This window comes from Panonychus citri, unplaced genomic scaffold (assembly GCF_014898815.1).
Source record: "Panonychus citri isolate SS breed McGregor unplaced genomic scaffold, ASM1489881v1 Contig00072, whole genome shotgun sequence".
NCBI classification, from domain to species: domain Eukaryota; kingdom Metazoa; phylum Arthropoda; class Arachnida; order Trombidiformes; family Tetranychidae; genus Panonychus; species Panonychus citri.
Genome location: NW_026515477.1, coordinates 957746 through 982811, shown reverse-complemented (window position 1 = coordinate 982811; position 25066 = coordinate 957746). Strand labels below are relative to the sequence as shown.

The window sequence follows — 25066 nt, the reverse complement described above, 5'->3', positions numbered from 1 at the left end:
GGTAACAATGAAAGTTTGATTAACTTTATCAAGATCAATGTTAATCATTTGCACGCAATCGGTTAATTTAAGCAAATGCAAATTGTTGATAATATTTGCAGTAATTAGTAACATGATTGATATGATTTTGGAAAACTATGTTGAAATTTGATTATCTTTTTGTTTTGAATTGTTTCCAATTGATAAAAAAATCCAAATGATGAACCAATAGATGAACAGAGGAAAAACCTCCTCCCTGTTATCATGAATCTATTTTCCTGAAACTTGAAAAGCTAAATTGTTATCATGTTTTTTATTTTTCTCCAATTTCTGTTGATGAAAATTCAATGAAATGAACCTCATGCTTCCGGGATGGTATATATACACACACACACAGACAACATGGGAAAATTATTAACATGAACATGAACTCACCATGTGAGAGAGGAAAAAAGCAAAAATTATGCCAAAACTTTATTAATGAACAGTTTTGATATTAATTATTCTGGTTCGGTAATGGAAGAGCAAAAAATTATCCTCTCACCATCTTTATCATGGGAATTATCATCAATCCCATGATCGTGTGTTAATTGTGTTGGTTTAATTTTGTAAAGAAAAATAAATCAGGAAACCAAATGATTACCAATTACCAATTAAGATTTGTTACAGTTACAATTTATTCACATTTCATGTTAGACTTTTATTAGCAACATAGTTGATTGAATACAATATAATTGTAGTTAAATTGACTAATCAACAATTAGCACGAGTTCAATATTTACATTGAAAGTTTGTAAAAGTTTGGTTTTAGTTATTCTGTTACATTTTCCTTATGTTGATATAATAATAATAACTAGAAACTATCAATTCTAATGGTAGATAATACCATTTCAGTGAGAATTATATGATTTCGATGAAATGAAAACAAGAAAATCATAGTATCTTTGATACAACTGAATCGACAATTTAACCAAGCAAGGGTCGAAGTCAGGCTAAATGTTAAAAGTTTCAGAATCTATAAGTTTACTATGGCTCAATGAATTCCAAATCAATTCGTTGTCATAAATCAATCCAAACTGAAATTAATTTACAGACAAGAATAGCAATGTGCAAATATGATACAGTAAAAGTAATCAAGAGCCAAAGTTATCCAGAATTTGCAATTAACAGCAGTAAATGTGATACAATTTCCAGAATTACCTGTGAATAGATCAGATATTAGAAAGATGAATGAAGTATCGGATGGCCGAAAATGAGTGAGTATCTCAAGAACCTGAGTTTCAGACCGACGTTTATATACATTGCAAGAAAGTAAATTTCACGGTGAGTCCAAAAATGGTCAGCTTTTTTTCTAGGACGTACGGTTCTCGAGAAATCGAGTGGCTCGAAAAGCGAACGGTTGACTTTGGACTCGAAATTCTTGGTCAAAAGTTATTCTTTTGACCTATTATTTCATATACCTAAGCTCATTATTATTTGAAGTAAGTTATTGAGATTCAACATGGCCAAGATTAACGAAAATTGACCTTAACTTTCCCATTATAAATTTCTCATAGAGAAAATCGCGATTTTGGCCTTTAAATACAATTCACGATTTATATTTGATCAATGGTGCTTACAATGACGTTTGAAACTTTATTCTAGGACCTACCATTCTTGAGATGGTCACTTATTTTCGGTCACCTGATAATTTACTAATTTATAGAATGAAAGTTTTACATACCGTAAGGTAATTGATTTGATTGAATTCAAATCCTCCATAAATGAAAAATAATTGTCGATCAATCAAATAAGGTAGTGCAACTGAAAATTGACACATAAATTAAATTGTTGATAATTTCTTTAATTATTGAAAACTATAGATCAGATTTTGAGGATTCTGACATCAAATAATAGAATGCTATAATTAATAAATTAATCAACTATTTTGTAACTAATTGTTGAAAATAAATTAACTTTAGTCTATGATCAATGTTGCACTTACAGAAACATTATGACGATTTATCATTAACTAATTGTTTCATTAAATAATTAGTCAAGTTCAATATCATACCATCTTGTAGATTAGAAATGAACTTAATTTTATATAATTGTAAAATTTTCAGAACTTTGTATTTAAATTTAGACCAGATTTCAATATGAATTTGATAATTTAAGTTTGATACTAATTTAAATGCTAATAATTTTAAGTCTGTTAATTAATATTTAGTCATTAGAATCCTCAAAATCTGATCTACCATTGGTGTTGATTTCAATAATTAAAACTCTCTGGTTGACCAATTATCAACAATTTAATTTATGTGTCAATTTTCAGTTGCACTACCTTATTCAGCTACATTGGTTAATTGTATCTTTCTTATAAAATCAATATCATTTCGAACAATTAATAAACGATTCAATTGTTTCTGACATCGATTCAACTATGATTTAAAAGATAAATTCTGTAAATATCAGACAGTCAAACAATCATGGATAATTGATCAATTGATGCATTACAATTAGAGCGTCTGTAATTAGACATCTAGACTTTAGATTTAAATCTAATCAACTTAAATAGACTTTAATCCAAGTCTATTTAAGTTTGGACTTGGACTCAGATCTTTGTAACTCTTGCTCTCTCTCCTATTCAGTAAAAATACAAAATAACGGCAAAAATTTTCTGAAAATTTTGGGACTCGGCCAATGGTTTAATATTCACAATGCTCTGGTCTGAATTGTCATTTTTTAATTCTTGCCTCTAAAAAATTACGTTTTCAAAGTAAATGCTTTGCTCAAACAATCACAACAATTAAACAACGACTTGTAGGCCGAAGTCTAAAAATTATCTTGAGTGCATAAGTTTAAGCGAAAGTCTAAATAAAACGCTCGAATCTAAGTCTAATCATTTAGTTTGAAAGCTTGAAGCTCTATTTACAATTTACAGATAAGATTAAGTTTGATAATCACAATCAGAATGAGAGCAAAAAACTGGTAATTCAAACCAGATTACAATTAGCTGACAATTAACTGGTAATAGTAAATTTACTCACCCGATTTCTGGTATAATAAGCACTTAGAAAGGTAATTGATTGACCACAGAGGAAATTAAGTCCACCAAGAATGATGAGTGAAAATTTAGTAAAACTGGTCAATTGTATAAAAAAGATTAGATATAAAATTGGAATCTGAGCAATAAATGTAAACAAGAAAACTGTTGAATTAATTTGAGTCCAGTAAATGTTAGCTCGATGATTTTCAATCAAAAGAGTTAACAATTGATTGATTATTATCTTGATTGTCTTGTAACTTGTAATTGTTCGGGTTAATCTTAACAATCTCTTTGAAATCATATGATATCTTAAACCACTAGTTATTGAATAGAATGCAAATAGAAATGAAAAGTTGACACAAAAAGCAGTACAACAATAACCACCGATCGCAGCATTGAGACCAGAAATATTCAGAATCATAAATTGTTGAAATGATTCACAATCAATAAGTATTGGAGTGAATAGGAACCAGCTAAATGCACCACCAAGGAAAAGATTGGATTTTAAATTATGAAAAAATAGATGAAGAACCAAGGAAATGTTTTTAGAATCGAGAGCAATTATATTTGGTCTGAAGGGATTATTGGGATGGTAAATAATCAGCTCATCTTGAATTGCTAACGATTGGAACCAGAACTGTTTACTTGAAGAATTGTTTGACCTTTGGTGCAAATAGAAACAAATTAAACCACAATGAAGCCACAAAATGTTGACAAAATGTGACAAATCGTGAGAAGCGGTAAAGTTAATAGCATAATCACCAAGGTACAAAGCGGTCAAAGGGTCAAGATTACCATAAATGAATAGGTAACCTTTAATTGTTACAAATACTAGATCAAAAATGACAATGAACCTAAGTAAATTGTATATCCAGGGTGGCGATTCTGGTAGATAATTCAATCTGAGTAATGTAAATCTACTCAGATAATTAGTTAACATTTCTTTGAGATTTTGATTGTTCATTGTTGGTTTTCTTGTAACAAAATGACAGAAAAAAATTATCTCAATACAGATTAACCTACAAATCCAATAATGTAAGTGTATACCTTTCATGACCATTGATCATTTTTAACCTTGCATGATGATAATCAGATTTTGAAGAGCAAATAAATTTGATAATGAATGAAAATTGAACAATTTACCATTTTGCTGACAGGTACAATACAATTTATCATTAGTAATTATTTATTTTATGATAAAATATAATTTATTTCATAGACAAAAATTTATACATTAATATATATCAGTGAAGATCATGCAAAGATTTATCAAGCATTTAATTTGATTGATCAATCAATGGTTTTAACTTGATTTAATTGTACAGTTAAATCATCAATATGTAATAAATAATGTACAATAGAGTTCAATTACATGACATTAGTGATAATTAAATGTTATAAGACTTCAAACGATACAATTATTCAAGGTTATGAACTACCTTTGATTATATTATTTGAATATTACGTCAAAAAATTTCATGAAATCTCATGAATTTGGTATCAGAAGATTGAAATTTACTTTTCTATCAATAATTTATCTCATAATGATGATAACATTTTCCTAAGTTGGAAATGTTTTGATTCTTGTGTGTGTGTATGTTGTATTTGAGTATTGTCACTTTGTGATTTTTCTTATGATTCAATTGGTTATTTTCAATTCTTACAATCGGATAAGAACAATGTTAATGAAGACCAGTGAATATTTTCTGATGTCTATGTGGAACATCATAAATATGATCGTAAAATCCTTTCCTTGGAACCCGATTATCCAAAACAAAACGATGATATTCATCATCTAATGAACATTGTAATTGACCTGGATTATCACGAATCTCAAGATTGTCATTGTTGACAGTATTGTTTCCAGTTGAATAGACTGATGTACAATAGACTCTTTGATGATCATACAAAGGTTCACCCTTAGTTGCCTTGTTATATGAATGAAGGGAAACTGAATCAGCACCCTGGTGAGTCCCATCTAAATAATAGATAAAGTTAATAATCATTATATATTAATGAAAGATAATAATAATTGCTTTAGGGTGTAAAAACCAGCAATCATCACATGAATCATTTGTTTATCTAATGAAGAAAAAAAAGAAAATCATATTCCTTTTCATGATGATGATAATGAGGAGCAGCTTTCTCCCTTCATCATCATCATCATCATATATATATATATATCTCTCTCTCTCCCTCTGTGAAATGATCCTTATCTTGTTTCTAGTATCGGATCAAGTGATATAACCTATTATTATCATTATCATCAGGATTGACAATTGATTCAGTATTATCATGATGCTTTTTGATAAAAGGTCTGATAGGAGATGATGTTTCAACGAAATGAAAACAATTCTCAATGGACGAAAATGCCTCATTCTCTGTCATCATCATTGTAATGATATACCAATTGAATGGATAATTGCAAACCATGTAATTAACTTTGATTGGGAAGCTGTTATATTGTATTTGTAATCATCATTTTCATCATGATAAATGATTAAAAGTAATCAAGATGACGATGTGAATGATTATAATGACAATATATTGTTACGTTTAATTGTAAAGGACACACACTAATATCCACAATTAAGTGCGATAAACTAGTCAATTTGTTTTGAATGATTAACTTTGACTTTGTCAATACTCAAAGTTTGCTACTCTTTGAAATAATGATGAAAAAATCAAAATTTGTTTTTGAAACTTACAAAGGTCACTTTGTCCAGAATCTCTTTGGGGTCTCAGGAAAACGATATAAATTGCAAAAAGAGCAACTAAAATGAGAACAATAATTGCACTTATCGATGGAATCAGGATAAGAAGGCCTTCCATCATTGATTTCCCTGAATCATTGAATAACAGGGGAGCAACAGTTGCCCCAGTAACATCAAGAGTTGCAAATAAATATTTTGCTTCTGTGGTTCCAGCCTCATTCTTAGCAATAACCAAAAGGTCATACCAAGTTCCTGGCATTATCTCAGTGATATTTGTCTTCCTAGAATCAGGAAGAATCCGATTGGAATGTAGAATCCATTCAGGTTGAAATTGTGGCTTATATTGCACCTCAAAATAGTCTATCGGACATTTACCATCAGACCAATTTGCTAACCATAAAGTAACCATGGTAATATTAATTGTAATGAATGCATCTTTTTCTGGATATTTTGGAACTTTATTTTGAATTGGAAAGAGAACCAAAAGTAAAGAAAGTTAAATAATCACAATAAAGATAGAAAGTAAATTGAATAAGCAAAGTTTTATTTTGCCATAAAAGTTAATATTGTTTTCTCATTTACCTGATCCCTCAGTTTTGAAATGAATCTCGTTACTTGGTTCACCTTTACCAACTTCATTAAAGGCACATAACTTGGCTATATATGTGGAACCACAAAGTAAATTAGATAAATGGTATCGTCGATAATTTTTAGGTAAACGTATATCATCATAAACTTCCGGGTCAGATTTATTACATCGATAGCTTAAGATGAAACCATGAATTGAATCGGGAGATAATTGATCAGCATGATGACCAATAGACCAGATGAGTGAGGCACTATCACTAGTTGAACTTTCAAAAGACAACTTTGGAGCTTTAGGTGGATCTGTATATAAAATATATCGATGATTAGAGTAAAAGTGATTTAGAATTCAATCAATGTAGAAAAATTTTGATGAATGAAACTCAAATAATCGTGTTCAGTTATGACAATATTAAGCTGAATCAATTTTCACTGTTAAATTACTAAAAAATTAACTCGGTAATCAATGAACAGGCAAAAATGAGATAACCTCAACTATTAATAGCTGTATTGTCAGCATGCTTATCATGAAAAATTCAGTCAGAACTTTTTCTCCCCCTACTATTTATATGCCTTAGTTAAGTTTATCAAATTCATTCAAACGGAAGTGCAAACAGTTGACCTGTAACAATAACGATATTATTATATTAACAACAATAATAATAACATGGATGATTATGAATTTCATGTAAATCACTTTAAACTAACGTAATGACATAAACAGAGAAATCGATAATATAAATTGAAACTTTTTTTTCATTCCAAGGAAAAGGGTTATCAAGAACATGATGAAAATCTGTCAAATACACTTGAAACTATCATTTTAATTCAGAGAAGAAAAAAACTTTGTTGATTGTAACGAAAATTAATCATCATCATTTGGTCCGAAGCTAATTAATCACATTCACTTAGAGTATTATGAAAAACCAATAGTAATTTTTTCCTATTTTTTTATCGTTTTGATGTGAAAGGTTTTCATTTATTGAATCAGTTTATTAATCGGACATTTAATGGACATGAATTTATCTCTGTGTATTTCCCACACTATTCTGAGTTTTGCAATGTGATGAAATGTATTACATGTACTTGGTAATATAAGATTGATGAGATTTGCCTGAGGTGATAAACTCAACAAATAGCTTTGATTGTTATCTATATATATTTTATCAATTGATAAGATATAAATTACGATGATAAAAGTTTGGGATAAAAATGATAATAATAGTTCCCTTGACAACGAGAATTACATTTAAATCTGACAAAGTGAGTAGGAATCTGTAGGAAAGACAAGATAATTATGGAAACAATATATTAATACGAACATGAGAAGAAGAAAAAAAAATTCGTTGCAACTTGAAATTAAAGAATAAGAAATTGGCTCAATTTGTGATGAATCATGTTTTCTAGTCTCCACAGTGATACATACAGAATGATAAGAATGTTATATTTTATGGGCAACTGAATACACATGGAAATTTATTGAGTAAGTAAAGGATAAATATGGAAAAATTTTCAGAACAAAAAAGAAAACGAATCATGGTAGTGAACCAATCGTTCAGAATAATAATAATTTGAAATCTTTTTGAGTATTTCTTTGATAGCTTTCCCTTTACACAACGATTCCCTACCAATAATGCTGGGAAACAATACTAACGACCAAAGTCATCAGGAAAACTTTTTTTCAGAAAGGGCAAAAAACGAAATACAAAAAAAAATGAACCAAGAATATTATCATGACTATTATGATGGGGAAAAAAGTTCTGGGACCAGATTAAGACTGAGAGAAAAGAGGATTTCTGAACAGCACGAGGAATTGAGTCACAATTCTTTGGCTCGAAATGAGCATTGAAACGCTAATATCCCTCTTTGTTTTTCATCAGAGTTTTGTATTCAGTGGAAAATGTTGATATAAGTGGATAAATATATTCAACGTTTTACTACCAGATGAATGATTCCAGTTTGATTGTAACTCGTGTTGCTGATCAACTTTTAATGCGAATCAATTTAACATTGAGTTTAATGATAGTTTATGAAAGATGCAGCAGAAAAAAACACATCATCATCAGAAGAAATTATCGTAATGGTGGAACAGAAAAAAAAGAAACTGAATGAATTCACTGAATTTCTGGTTCTGATAGCATGAGTTCCCTTTTGTTTATAAATTCATATTTTTTTCCTGTTGACCTGAAATCTAATGATTCAGAACTAATCATGTTCCATTGTGAAGTAAAAGTTGAACTAAACAAAACGGGAGAAAATGTAAGAAAGCAAAAAGTTCTAATGATTATAGTGAATCTTAGACGGAATCGTTTTCTTATCTAATAATGATGATTTCTAGTGATTTCTAATCAGTTTGTTCCTCATCATCTTATCAATAAACATCCAATGTATGATCATAATCAATTCTGTTAACATATTTGATCACTTAAGTTATATTGATCTCATTGATTGTTTCTGTTCTGTTACACATTATTTAGTTTTCTTGTTTATCTAAAGCTCAGTCATGGTGATGATGCTCATGAAGGGGTGGGCAATCGTTTCTCACGTTTGTCCTTTTGGTTCATGGTAAATTTCCAGGTCAATTGACATTAATGTGTCAATCGGAATGAATTCAATTGCGATAAATACACATGTAGCATTGAACAAACTTATTTTTCACTCTTTCAAGACTGAACTAGTAGAAAGTAACTTTATATTGGGCCTTCTCCATATACTTAGAAAATTTAATAATACGGCAATTAAATATAATATTCAACCTCTCAAAAAGTCAGGTAAATCTTATATCTGATAGTATAAGAAAAGATTTTCGACTTGCCCTCAATATCTGATAAATTATTAATACATGAAATATCGAGGTATTATGCTTGTATTTTATTTCTTTCGCATTTCGTCTAATCTGTAATGTTAAATAATCTGAGGCATTGAATTGAATCCTAAATGTAAGGTGATAAATTTCCACTCTTTTATATCGAATTCTGAATCAAATATTCTGAAGAAAGGGAGATGAAGAACGAAAAGGAGTTAGTGAGAGAGAGAGAGAGAAAGTTGATAAAATTAATGATCGATAGTGTTACCTAACTGATGATGAAAACGCTTGTTAACATTAAGGTAATTTAATTAGTTTCTGTTGCTTTTGATTAACCAGAAGTAAAATGTTAACACGGTGTTGATGGAATTAGTTAATTGTACCCCAAGGTGTTGAAAGATATTATCACAAGTTGATACAGAATGAAAATGTTCAGAATTGGGAAAAAGTTTTCATGCTTTTCAGAAAACAACAGGGAAGGTTAAACTTTGCAAGGAAATCAAGGGAGCAAAAATTATCGAATTGTAGAGAAACTTTCCCCTGAAGAAGAGTTGTTAAAGTTTATCAATTGATTTTGATGATCAAAATACCATTTGATGTGGATCATGATGATCGATAAGAGTAACTAGAATATTTTCATTCGTTAAATTGATAACAACACATGCAATTGTTGTTCTTTACTTGCTCTTGTTTCTAAAAGAAATGTACAAAACTTATCTTGAACTTTTACCAAAAAAGACTTGAGTTTCATTCTATTATTTTTCAACTGAATAATTTCCACTTTTCACTTACCATTAGCAAAAGTTTCAACGACTATTTGGTCTGAATAAGGGCCTTCACCTTCCTTGTTAAATGCTTGTACAATTATCGCATATTTAGTTGACTTTTTTAGTGCATAAATTGTTGTTTGAAATTTGTTCAAATCTCGATTATGATAAACATTCGTGTTTGAATAAATCGATTCTTCCGATGAAGATGAGGAGTAGGAAGTAGCAGAAGATGAAACGTGAATCAATCCATCGGATGATGTATTTTCAACATTCCCATTGTCAGGTAGATGCATTGTACTAAATGTAAAAGATAATTGAGTCGAGACTGGTTTATAGCCGATATAAAAACCATCAATTGTCCCTCTTCGAGAATGATTATCTAGTTCGTTCATTGAACGACGAAGAATCCAACTAATTCGTATAGACTTGGAATCTAAAGGCACGGCAGTTATATTTTCAGGCACAACTTTTGGAGCTGAATAAATGAGTTGTACGAAATGAAAAATAAAAGAAAATCAAATTGATTAGTTTTTTAGTTAATCGATTTGTGTTTACTTTTCTATCCCTATTAATAGTTACCTTCCATGCGAGTTATAAAAAATAGTTCTTGACTAAATTCACTTCTTCCGATAATATTTTCAGCAGCTATTCTAAAATAATATGATGTTGATGGACTCAAATCATTGATGATTGCTGTATTTGCTGTAGTATCACTAATGTATAAAGTTTTTCCTGATGTCCAAGTTTCTATTGGAAGAAAAATAAAAGTTTCAATTATCAAAGGATTGATCAGATTGATATGATATTTATTTGATTCAATTGCTAATCAAATTTGACAACTTACCGGATGCAGTTCTGTAATCAATAAGAAATCCAAGAATTGGTGAGTTACCATTATAATTAACTGACCATGAAACTGTTGCAGAATTTGATTTAATCTGAGTTGCTTTTAAATTATCTGGTGGATCAGCGGGTTCCTGAACAATTACTTTGATAATTGTCTGAGCTGAACCATAAAAGTTGATTGCATTACAAATGAACAAAGCTGAATCATTACGATTTGATGAATGTATTGTTAGTATTGAAATTTTAAACTTAGCATCATCTTCCTCTCTTACACCATAATTAGATGTTAACTTTGAACCGGATCCTCCATCATCATCACCCTGAATCGGATTACCGTTTTTAAACCATTCGATGACCATGGGAACTGAACCTGATGCTTGACAGATTAGCTCAGCCCGTTCATGATATTTAATTATTGATTTAGATGTAACTGGACGGATCTTTGGTGGCTCATGGACTTTAAGAAATGCTGAGACTGAGATTGATTTTCCTAGGCCATTTGATGCTTCACACAAATAGGTACCTTCATCTTCCGGGGAAACAGTTCTTATATGAAGTGAACCATTTTCGAGTACATGAACCCTGGGACTTGATAGAATTGCAATTGGTTCACTTGGTCCAAATGAACGTTGAAATTTCCACCTAATAACTGGACTTGGAACTCCATCAGCTTGACAGTTAAATAAAACAGGTAAATCACTGATTGATGTTCTTGCAATTGGTGACAAAGTAAAATGAGGCTTTGATTTAACAACTAATTGAGCAGAATAACTGGTCCATGAATGAGCATTTGAAGCTGAACAGGTATAGTTACCTGAATCAGATTTATTGAGATTCTCAATGATTAAAGAGGAAACATATTCAGTCAAGGAGACGAGATGAATTGATGGATTAGGTCCACTACGATCATATAGTTGATGTCCATCTTTTAACCAGGTTATAGTTATCGGTGGATCCCCAGCAATCACAGAGCACATGATTGATATTCGCATACCCTCCTCAAGGCTACCCGGAAATGCAAACGGGCTCAAAATAGGAGGAGCTAAGACACAAGTAATAATGATTAATGATGAAAAAACAATAATTAGAAATAATGATTTGTTAATGTAATAGATTAATCTTTTTATCATTAATTCTCGGCAAAATTGAGCTTCTCTCTCTCTCTCTCAGAAAATCATAGTAATATTATTATTACAACTTTATCCATCTCTTGATAATCAGGCAATGATACCGATTCTCTTTCACTATCTGAACCTTTGAGATTTCCGTAGATTTATATATTATTTGATATATCAGCTTATTAAAATTATCTATTATCAAATTACTTTCTTCCAATATGTTGTATAAGGACGATGATAATTTTTATCATGACGTTGAAATGTCTGATAATAATAATGATTAATATCATGAGTATCTTAGACTTTTTTCCCCTTTTCCTTTTCCTTTTCTAACTGTTATTTTTTTCTTCCCCCTGTCAATGGAATGAGTAAGAATAATATCATGAATCTGAGTAATCTCAATCTAACTTTATATACTATGTGATAAAGTGTATCTTAGTTAATCAATTTCTTTGTCAATGAACTGTTATCATTATCACCAACCCTCATCACATGGTAAATCAACGATACACAAAATAAGATGAAGTTTGCCAATCACAGGAATAATGAACCATGAAAGTTGACATTCTCACCGACAATTTAGATATTAACCACCTTATGATCACAGATTCAATGGAATTGATTAGAATTTTTCTTATTCGAAATTATTCTGAAAACCTTACATGTATTATGAATTTACAGATTATCGGAATTATTAAAGAAAAAGTTTTTAATTATTATTAGATTCCTTTAAATATTCAGTGATAATCTAAATTGATTGATTGTTGATCAAGATACTCTTAATTAACCGAATATGATTTATATCTTTTGTTGTTGATAAGTATTAATGATGAAAATTGTATTCCATTGATTATTATTAATGAATAAATTTACATATCTTACTGGTTTTACTGAAGCTCTAACAATTGAAATTGTTTTTCATCGATTTTTATTAATGAATTTATGATAAATGTTTCTAAGTGAAATACTTACTCATTAGGAATTTTCTGATTTCAATCATTATTTTGATTGTTATTATTCAAAAGTAAATACTATTCACTTGATCAGTCTGATTCTATTTGATAATATGGAATAAATAAATTGACCCAGAAAATGTTAAGATAAAAGTTTTTCTAATAGTAAGAAAGGAAATGAATAATTCTTTGTGACATTTTAGTGTAAACACTTTAGTCTCTACGTAAGGTGGTGTGATCATGGTAATTTTCATGGAAGAGATTTAATACTTGATCAGAATCTTTGTTACATCCATCGGATTTTAGTGTAAGATAAAAGGATAAAGAAGAAAAAGGAAGAAAAGACAAAAAAAGTTCTTTTATTCCTTCATCTTCATCTTCTTCTTCGGACTTTTCCAATTTAGACACTGAACTTTTATCTCTCATCAACACTGACAATTGACTCTCTCTCTCTCTCTTGTCATCTGCTGATCTATTATGTTCACCTTATTCACATTTCAGTATTTATAAGAAATTCAACTGAATCTGGCTCATTATTCCAGCTCTGAACACATTATCATGAAAGTGTTGAAATTACTTTAAAACCGGAAATTATCTTGCTTGATGATAATGAAGATACACAATCAACAGAAAGTTAAATAAGTTAACTAACAAGAAGATGAAGGAGGCGGAGGATTGGAATCGGGAGTGGGAAAGCTTTTCCTTGATTATATGAACATTGTAATTTCTAGTTTTAAATGAATTGTTGTAAGAGGTTGAGTGGGAGGAGGTGGTGGTTGTGATGATGGTGGTTGGAGGTTTTTCATTGAAATTGACTCTTACTAAAGTTAAAGTAAGCAAAAGAAAATAAATAAAAGATAGAGAGAAAGATGATACAGTTGAATGATGCTAATGATCATCATGATAATGATAGTGAACCTAATTGAATATGCATTAAATTTGAATCTGAATCATGATTTTATGAATTGAAACAAGGCAACTGATTATTTCAATTGTGTAGCCCAAACTATAAGTTTAATGATGATTCATTTCTATTGGTTTAGCTTCACGTTTCAACTTCTTAGAAAATTCAAAATTATTCAAATTCTGATAAGCATCGAGTTCAAAATAATCAAGCTATCAATTTGATGGAACAGATGAAAAGATTAATTAGATTAATCGTCTACTTTGATTCATAGAAATGTGAAATTATATCTACTCAATGATGATCTTTTCTTTCAATAACAATTAAGAGTCAAATTTCATAATCCATAACATCATTTTCAATGATCAACCGGGAACCTTTTGGGTAAAATTATTCTTATTATGGTGACGATAATGCTCATAAATCAGTATGAATAAAAGATTGAAAGTTTTGAATAAAAGTATTTTGGTATTCCAATAACATCATGATCATCATGGTGAGAGAGCAGTGAAAAAATCACTTACCTACTACATGAAGATATATGTTGCTCTCATATCGTTCACCATTAAGCGATGAGACAATACACTTATACGATGAAGCATCTTCCTTGGAAACTGAGAGAATATTTATTTTGCCTAAACCAACATGAATATGCCTCTCATCGAAAGGTAAACGTCGATTACCTGAATGGAGGCAAAAAAAACGACAGAAAAAGAGACGAAAATTATTATTAGGTTAACAATTGATGTTATTCTTATAATGGTTACATTAAGAGTAATCACTCAATTCCTCTTATTGTGTATTGGTAATTGGTTAACAATAAAAGAGTTGATAAGTTAAGGTAACACTAATTGTTGAGAATGAAAAAGTCTATTAGTTGATTGGTAAGATTATTTGTCATTTGTACAATTAACTATTACATTTAAACTTTGAATGAATTACTCATGCACTCAGGGTTGAACAATAATCAAAGGTAAGAAAAAAAAACAGCTACAGTTATCAGAAATAACGGTAAACTGTTACAAGTATTATAATCCATTAGTTATTGGTTATAATACTTAAGAGTCCATGTAACATCTTGAGTAGCTGAGTTCTAGTATGATAAGATGATCATGATGATAATCATTATTATCACCATGAAAGGTATTCTCTTTGAACAAAAGATAAAGGATAAATCTAATGAATGGTCCGACTAATTGACACAAAAGCTCATTTACCATTATCAAGAATCATATTAACGAATTAGCTTGATGACATTTACCATGAAAATGTTTTCGACTTTTGGTTACTCTTATTGTCTTTTATTCACTTTTTCTTCTGTCACTTGTGAGAATAAAATTTCCGGAATTCTGAGCAACTAAGAATAACTATTACTTATTCATTAGAAAACTGACCAAAACCACATTACCCTGTAATTAGCTGAACAGATATATAAACGTTTGGGTCATTTTATGTTGACCATCAAATGGTTATTATAAAAAGAAACAGTGGTCGTACAATGTGATATATTTTTTCTTATTTCTTTTCCTCAAGGTTATAATCGAAACTTTCAATTCAAGAGAAACTAGAAGCCAAAATTGTCATGATAAATTTCAACAACTTTTATCATTTGGTTTATTTTAGTGGATTCCCATGGATGATTAGATTGCCTTTTCCATTTGATTCTCAAGGTTTATCGATGTAAAATCATAGCAAATAAAATAACTGTTACACTGGAAAAACATTTCTCACATTACGATTTATCCCTTGAACAAGTTGAACTTTGGTTTTCTAAATTGATATTTTATCAGATTATTGTTTCTATCGTGGCATTAACACTGAAAATAACAATGATAACATTTTATCAACTAATTCAATCACCATTGTCATCATCATCATCTTCTTCTTCTTCCAATAACAATAACAACAAACATTTGAGTCTTAATCAAACTAAAATCTTCTTCTTGAGTTAAGCTTTAAATCACATTTGACAGACTAATAATAATAACATGGGAAAGTTTTATTCTCATGTGATTCTCATGTTGTATCTCATTAGATGGACTTTTTCTAATGTTATTTAAATGCTACTAATCCTTTAAGTGTAAAAGATGCCCATGGATTAAACTGATAGAAACTCAAATGATGATGACAATGATAATAGAGCAACAATCTCCTATCAGAATTATCATTATCATTGTTGTTTTATGCTGATTATATAATACGATGGTTATCCTTTTGTTTCAGTGTTTCTCTATGTATTAAATGTAAACATGACAAGTTTGATAACATTAACAGTAATTTCCAGAGATCTGACAAGTTTCAACAAGAAAACAAAAACAAAGAGAGAGAGGAAAAGTTCACATGAATCTTATTCAGTTCAGAAACATGATAACTTCCAATTACAGTTTTCTCTCTCTCTCTCTCTCTCTCTCTTTCTTTCTCTTTCTCCCTCTCTTTTTCTTTTCTGAAAGTATCGAAAGGAAAAAAATCGAAGTAACCTTCGAATCCAATCCAAACACACTCATGATAATAATTCGGGATTTTTATTGATTCAGATTATTGTTATTACTTCCCAAGTTGATAATATTAATGGTACAAGATAAACCAATAGTAACCAGAATCTAAGATAAAACTGTGTAATCATGATGATGAACACAATCAATTTCTCAGTTATAATAATAATCAAAGTAAAAGTGATAATGATAACAATTGATTAAGTTACCGTTGCGATAATCACAGTCTAATTTGATAAGAAAATGACTAATATCAATTACATTAATATTGTATTATCAGTGATAGTTAATGATAATTGTAAATGATGATTAAATCTAATATAAGATAACCATGAAAAAACAACGTGAATGTTAAATAATACAAATTGATTGATGCATGTATCCAATCAACTGAATGACAACAATTAATTTGATTGCAATGAATATTAAGTTTGATTAATTTGTATAGATATATACAATATTCAATTTCAATTGATCAAAGTATTAAACATTAGCAGAAATAATATTAATAGAGGAAAATTATTTGAAAAATGTGATGAAATTCAGCTCATCCATCACAGTCGATACACAATCATGATAATAATATTATCATGATCATGATTAGATATCATTAACATTCCGCTGGAAATGATTAGGTGTAAGTGTGATACAAATAAAAGGACTAATATATTCAAAGGTGTAATTGACATGTGAATAAAAATTTCAATCCCATGTTATTATTAGATGATATTAAATATCAATCTGAAAAATGTCAAAATTCTGGTTCACTCATCATGATACTTGTAATATTTATTCAGATAGAATTTCAATTTTTTCTCTCTCTCTCAAATTTTTTTCTCTTCTCTAATACATCTCCATGAGGTTAACCTGTTCTCTGTAATTCTATTCCATAAATTCTGTGGATATTTTTTCTTCCTCTTTCTTTTTCTCTTTGAGAATGCCAATCACATTTTCCAGTAACTTTGGAGATTCTGTTATTCTTGGTCAATATGATTGATAATATGAGCACGTAGAAAACTTTGTCTTGTTATTATTATTATTATTTCTGCTTACATTTACTTGTTCGGATAAACATTCAGTGAGTAAGGTTCAAGTTTCAATATCATGTCTTCACCTCAAAATGATTCAGGTTACATTTCAGGTCTTGGGTACATGATGAATAAAGAGAAATGTTTACATGAAGAGATGAAAAAGAAGATGAAAAAAAAGAGAAACAATAATATTTACTTTTATCATCTCTCTCTTTCTCTTTATTTTCATTTTCTCATTATTCATTTGGTGTATATTTATCTACTGTTATCATGGTAAATTACCCTGGAAAAAAAATTACAAGACATGAACAATATAATCATTATGAGGAAACTTTTCATGATCAGATTATCATGAAAATGAAATTTAATAAAGTATATCAACAAACTGAGAGAGAGAGCAAAACTTTTACCTTAGTGTTAAAGGTCAGTTTTCTTTGACAATTTAACTGGAATTTAATTTATAGTTTGATTGATCACAATTTGATTAGCAAAGAAAAAATTATAATCCTAAGCAGATCAGGTAATATAAATGAACCAGATTATGAAATAATAGTTTGATTGTTACTTATTCTTGGCAAAGGAATAGCTTTCATGTAAGTTTATCAATCTCTTTGACCACAATAAAAATGGTCAACATTTGATGATAGAAAAAAAATCTAATCTACAGGGCTATTAAGGTTCAAATGTAAAGATTTCAAAATGGCGTCAGTAACGCGGGAAGAGTTTTTTTAATTATTTTTTTCCGAAATCTGATGATCCAACTATTCAGCTTTCTAATGAGACTATGGACACTTTTGTGTGACCTCAAATAAGGTCACAATAAAAATTATAAAAATTCGAAAAAATTTTTTTAAGCCCATGTTAATTTCCTATCTTGGTTTCAAGGGTTTTCTATGGGAGCGAAAAAATCAACTTTTTCCCCATAGACTCCAATGTTAAATCTTTAAAAAAAGAAATTTTCCGAATTTTTTTATAATTTTTATTGTGACCTTATTTGAGGTCACACAAAAGTGTCCATAGTCTCATTAGAAAGCTGAATAGTTGGATCATCAGATTCCGGAAAAAAATAATTAAAAACTCTTCCGCGTTACTGACGCCATTTTAAATCTTTACATTGAACATAATAGCCCTGTATTGCTGTTAATGAAGTTATTACGCCTTTATGACACATACATATCATACACCCACGGTATTGATACTATTTTTTATCATTACCTGAGAGGGGTAAGGTCACTTGCGTGCCTTGTCATGTGTTAGAACTGTGTTGCAAGTCAATATAACCTAATTATCATGATGAACATGCAATCAGAGGCCTGAGAATGAATCAAAAAGCTAGAGATTTTTTTTTCTTTAATCTGTCATCTCATATGGTTGATGTTCAGTTGGAACGGAAGATGAGTTAATATTGACAAGCGATAACTAAATTAACAGGAACTGGTCAATAAAAAAAGTGTCATAAATAATAACAAGTTCAATTCATCATCATTGAAGATGAGACATTAAATCATTTGGATGAAAAGGAAAATCAGAAAAGTCGTTCATTTGAATCATAGAGTCATCATGAACTTTTTTTCATTTCTTCCTACATGAGAAATTGAATATGAAACTTTATCGAGTTCAATTGTTGAGTTCAAAACTTTCATTCACAATTTCCAACAATCAGTTGATGAAAAAAAAATGAAATCAATTCATGATGAAAATAATGATTACATGGAGGTAAAGTTATGTTATTGACAAGTTTTTCCGAGAACAATTTTTTTCTCAATCTAATCCATTATTCAGATGAACTTTTCATTGGTCACTTACTGGTCACTTAATTTCATTTCCATCTCTTTCATCCGGCTGATAATTACTCTCTGCAGATTTGATATATATAAATGTCCATCTATCTAATTTGGTGAATTAAATTGACCCATCACTAATTATCACTTGATTGATAAGGCAAAGCTAATTAATTTTGACAATATTATCACATACACACATACAGTAGCCTAATTGTTGTCCTCAATATTAGTTGAAAATGAATCAAATTAACCACAATTCACAACACATTGATCATCATTAGTAAACACGTGATATGATTACACTTTCACTGGTTATTGATAATTTGGTTAAATGAAAACAATCAATTTGTCAGATTAGGTTAGGTAACAGCTGATGTGTGATGGAGACAAGAAAAGCAGGAATATGAAAAAAAACTCCAACAGAATGATAACAATAATGATAATTTATATTAATGATGATGATGAAAATAGTAAATGGCCTAATCTATTTATCTATCATCTTTAATTTGTATTATTTAACTGTGAACAATCTTGAACTTTTACCAAGTTTCATCATGAATTTGCTCATATGTTAACTATTATTATTATTACGATCAGTTTGCTTTTACTATTACGTGATGGAATTAGCATAAAATTGTCACGCATTGAATTTCATGACATTGTCATCATCTTGGTTCACATTTTGTCACCTTCTTCTTCACCAACTATTACATGTATATCTCTCATTCCCTGTTATCCTTTCCTCATCCCTTTTTTTTCCTTTCAATGCTCATGTTGTTTACCCTGTGGTTACAGATACAAAAAAAAGGACAGAATGTTGAGAAGACATGATAACATTTGTTTCTACATGTGTAATATATATATTATATAAAATTCTGGTGGTGGAAAACGGAATAGGAAAGAGCAGAATGAAATGTGTAAAAACATTTATATCCATTTAGTTTCTGTTTAGTTTCGGATTCTCCAAGTTTTTTACTGTTACTTTTTCTCTATCTCCCACTTTTACTCTTCATGTGTTCAGATTCATTCATTTATCTGATAATAGGCAAAGCTTATTACTCGGCAATTCATCTTCACTTATTACAAAGAATCAAGGATTGAGCAAGAGAGAGAGAGAGAGAGAGAGAGAGAGAGAGAGAGAGAGAGAGAAAGTAACAATATCACTACAGAATCAAAGAGAAAGTATTACAACAAACAAGAGAATCGTTGAAAGTGATAGTTTTTTTTACTCTCATATTACATCTGAAAACATTCATACATGTCATGTTTCCTCCATACTCCACCCTATCCAACCCACTCTTTTACTCCTTACTCAGCCTTCCCATTTCATCAACTAATACAACATATTAGAAGACATTTCTAGTCTCTATCTCTCTCACTTTCTCTCCATTCATTTCATCTTCCTCATCATCTTTATCTTTTAGCATGTAAAAGATGAAGGTTAACATTTCAAATGTATCATGTTGTCTTTTATATTACACAAATAAGAATCTTGAATTTTATGAATTCGATAAAAGAAAAACAGTAAGCAAGAAATGAAACATTTCATGTCAATATATTATAACCATAATTTGATTGTCGATTGAGATGTGATTAAATTATGATCCATTTTATCATAAATTAATCGTAAAGATTTTCTCATATATGTGTGAGGATTTTTCTTAAGAAATAAGGTTCACGAGAACAAGGAAGGTAACTTTTACCTTCTAGGAGATTCCGATTAGTCCCACACTGTTAAATAATATTAACACCTAATCTTAGGTTCGAATCAGGATTCTTCTAAGAGAATTAAATTGGGGCAATTTAGAGAAATTTACTGAAACACAATTTTTAATAAGTCCAGAGACTAATACAATTAAAGAAAATTAATAGATTTGAATCTAGTATTAAACTCCTTCTACTGATGAGTTCAGCCTTTTTCTTTGGCTTTTATACCATCTTACAAAATGAAAAAGGGGGAAGGCGGAAAAGGTAATGTCCTTTTCCCTTTTGACAATAAAATAAAAACGGGTAGACTTTGAGTCTTCATCTTCTTTGTTTCGAGACAGATAACCTATCAAGTTTAAATTTGAAACAATGTATCACTAGATACAGAAGATTATTAAAGCTAATTATCAGCTCTTGAGAGTGATTAAAAGGTGATTACAAATTAAGATAAAAGTTATCACAAGATAACTGACAAAAAGATTAAACTAATTAAACAAAAGATTTAAGAAAATCAAAATTAATCATTTCTCTAGAAATGTAATTAAATGAATTTAAGAATAATTCAAAAGATTGGCAACAGTATTGATGAGGCCAAAATCTTCCCTTACACTCTCCAAGGACTTGATTAAGATACCTTAGCAATAGTGTAGGTAATTGTTGAATTATTTATGGATCTTCGAGGTCTAGTAAATCCTGTTGTTCCTGTGGTTCATCCACGGTTGATCCAATAGCTTCATTAAAAAGGTCATCATCAAATTCCGAGAGAAGCCATGATGTATTTTCATCATCTTTCGGTGTTGACGGTAATTGTAATGGTGGGGTGACTTGAGTCATCGGTGGTGTCTTTAGGCTTTCCTCCACGGTGGCTTCATTTGAGGTTTCTTGAGATCCATACATCTCTTTATTCCAATCGATTTCCGAAGATTGACTGGTAGCCAGAGGCTCTTCTGGAAGTTCCAATTTATCTTTTTCGAGATAATTCAACTCTGGTTGTTGGGAAGTTGTTTCTTCTCCAATCAGTTGAAGTTCATCCATGGCGTCTGGTAAATATTCACTATGAACTGAGGGTATATCAGGGAAAACTGTTATGATTTCAGCTGGTACTGATTCAATTTCACTAGGAATTATCTCCTCAATAATTGTGGTTGGTTCAATAGACACTAATTGTTCAGTTGGTGGATTAAGAGTTTCTTTCTCTCCACTCTCGGGTAATTGTTCATCAATATCAATCTTTTCGACTGATGTTTCACTTGCTTCCATAGCTTCTTGAGGCTGTTCTTGGCTTTCTAAAGCTTCAGCGTCAATTAAGCTTATTTCCTCTTCACGAGGTGGTGATGTGGCGCGAGATGAAATAGTTTGAACAACACTTGGTGTTCGTGATGATGAGATGAGTTGGACTTTATTTGACCTTCGATGGGGCATAACTATAAAGTCGGTTTCAGAGTCAGTTCCTCCACAAATTGATGTAACACTCGATGCTGGGGTGACATGACGATGAGTAAATCGAGGTTCATTTCGAGGATGAGCATAATATGACCAGTTCGACGGCCACGAAGCTTCTTTTTGCTTGACTCGTTTTTCGAATAACAAGAATAATCGGGAGACTTCTCGATTATTACAACTACTGTCCGCATTCAAATGATGAATTCCAGTTCCAAGACTTTGGCATTTTTCTTCTATGGCTTGCCATGAAGACATGTAGAGGCGCATAGCCGTGATGGCTTCTACAGCTGGTGAGTGCGGTTCATTTTTAATGGTAAATCCTGAGAACAGGATGAATGAGATGAAGGCTAATGATGATGGTGAATTTCGGTGAGGTGAGAAGAAGTTGGTTACTTCTCTCAGTTTGGGTAATAAAAAGTTTATTTCACCGGTTTCGAGGTCTAGAGCCCTAAATAAATTAATGAGCCCAGCTCCTACGATATAATCGGCACAAGCCAAATATTTGATGACTTGGTCACGAACTGCCTTCAAGGTTTTACCGACCTTGAGGTCTTGCCTTCTTAATCCATGGAACGATGAGTCCATGTAATCAATTTTATTATATTTAACAAAAGTTTCGTAGATGATTTTCTGTCTTCCATCTACTATCACAATCCATACTGGTCGAGGTCTTCTTTTCGGTGGTTCGTCCCACAACGACTCGAGTTGGCGGCAATAAGCAGCGTGAATTGCGAAGGTTGTACTAGCAACCGGATGTTGATCAGTGTTTAAATTGATTTCTTTTTCATGTTCTGGTGGTAAACTTGTTAATTGAACATGAGTCTTATTTTCAAAATGATAAAAGTTCTTTTGGTTACGATTTTGTTTTTGATCAGCTTTGTAACCTGAATTTAAAGATGATGAACTTGATGTTCTTTCTGGTGGTGGTCTCCAACTTGGAAAATATTCTTCCAAATTTTTGAGAGCGATCTCTCTCTTTCTGGGAGACAAACGATCTAACGGCTCGATCCGAATATAAGGCATATTGACAGCTTCATTGTCACTTGCAATTCCAATTGTTGAATTTGGATAATTCGGCTTTGCTTTTCCTTTTGCAACAGCAGCCCATTCCTCCGAAGCTTTAACCAAGTACCAAGGTACAGATCCACTCCAGTGAATCGTTCGAGGTCTAATGTATTGATCAGGCCTGGGTTTAGTTCCAATGATGGGATCAAAACCTACAACATTCTGAAGGAATTCTTCAGTTTCTGCAATTGGAGCAGTTGGGTCTTTGACTCTTTCTCTCATAGACCAATAGTTAAAACTACAATTGGTTAGTGATCTAACCGCACAAGGGCCTAATAATGGGTCTGTTGGATTAGCATCCTTTTCGTATGCTAAACAAGCCCAAAGGTTCATGGTATTCAACCATCTTCCTTCATGATCACTTGGCTTAGGAGTTGGTTGCTCTTTAAGGTGAGCGGGTAAAATTGATGCGAGTCGACGAGGTTGGCGAGACAATTCATGTCTTGTTGGTCCAGGTAGAAAAATGTTCATGAGGTTGACCTCTATCTCTTCTTCAAAGAGTCCAAGTCTACATTTCTTTTCGTGTTGGTAGAAACTTGAGGGTTCTAACCTTTCGTGACAGTGATTTCGCCTACAAATAAAAGTATAAGCGTTATAACGCTTAAGAATTTCACCAGATTTAATCGATTCGAATGATGGATACGAATCCGATTCATAATATTTGATTACACAATTTGGATCGACACAAGGAAATTGATTTTCTTCCTTAATTGGGTTGATTTTCAATGAAATCACTAGTTCCTTTAACCATCCAATACACGAGTAGCAATACCATTTTTTGCACAAGAGGCAAGAGTGAGGTTTAATTGCAATATGTTCACACAAGGAACACAACACTGTGGGCATCAAATCGATGATGTCCGGCTGGACCACTTTTGATGTAGTCAAACCTCGAGGTATTTGTGGTAATTCAAGTTCAAAGATGTTTGGAACAGAAGCAAAATTCAAATAGATTTTTTCAATTATCAGTTTATGATAAGCATCACGTTTTTCTCCAAATTGTTGAGCACGAGCTTTCACTTGATCTTGGATTTGATAATATCGCTCATTTGAGAGATATAACGGCAACGGTCCCATAGGATGAGGTGCTGGATACTCATTTTTCTCAAACACATAGTCTGATGGTCCTGGATAAGGTGGAGTTCCTTGTTGCACATTTGAAGTCTGAGCTTCAATTTCCATTTCAGATGGAAATAATTTTGTTGGGACACAAGATGAACTGGAAGATTTTTCCAAAACTTCCGTTGGCACTGACGAATGATCAATTTGAGTTTCGACTCTTCGTTGTTTTTCCTTCGAGGGATCAGCACAAGATGAAATAGTGTTCGAAGGTTTCGATGGACTTAAATCAATTCGTCTTTTTCGAAAAGTGAGTTTATTTAAAGCTCTTTTCAAGTTATCTGCTTCGCTTTCGAGTGTTTCTCGAGAAGTCGAAGGACTAGGATCGTTTAGATCAACAACTTTATCAGACATTTTTAATTCACGAGAATGAAAGTCAACTTGAAAATAAAAAGGATTAATTTTAAGTTTTCGATAAGAATCACTAAACTTAATTGGTTGGTCCTTGACCGTGAGAACGATCTTATAACCACAATCGAAACTTTTTGAGTGAGGGCGCCAGTGGTAATTAATCTCGTTGGAGTTAATTAAACAAAGATAAACACTTTCTGTTTGTTTTAATTGGCGTCGAGTTAACCGTTGATCATGAGACAACACATTTTGTTGGTTTTGAACTATTGATTTATCGGCTGATAATCTTTTTTGTTTAGGTTCTTTAGAACTAACAATTAATTGTTCAAAATTATCGTCATCATCTAATGACTGGTTACTTTCAACCGAGT

At 31.0% G+C, this 25066-nt stretch overlaps 1 protein-coding gene and 1 pseudogene across 1 annotated transcript in view; both read right to left on the bottom strand.

Moving 5' to 3' along the window:
* Positions 1-335: 335 nt before the first annotated feature.
* LOC128386476 (uncharacterized) lies at positions 336-4029 on the bottom strand (annotated as a pseudogene).
* A 196-nt stretch (positions 4030-4225) lies between these two features.
* The window catches only part of LOC128386511 (cell adhesion molecule DSCAM-like), a 50630-nt gene continuing 29789 nt past the window's right edge, over positions 4226-25066 (bottom strand). Inside the window, exons 8-14 of the mRNA XM_053345548.1 lie at positions 14228-14386; positions 10727-11770; positions 10462-10629; positions 9905-10357; positions 6304-6609; positions 5716-6177; positions 4226-4985 (exon numbers count right to left, since the gene is read on the bottom strand). Of these exons, the coding sequence (XP_053201523.1) occupies positions 4690-4985; positions 5716-6177; positions 6304-6609; positions 9905-10357; positions 10462-10629; positions 10727-11770; positions 14228-14386 (2888 nt within the window). The 3' untranslated portion in view covers positions 4226-4689. The remainder of the gene's footprint in view (positions 4986-5715; positions 6178-6303; positions 6610-9904; positions 10358-10461; positions 10630-10726; positions 11771-14227; positions 14387-25066) is intronic.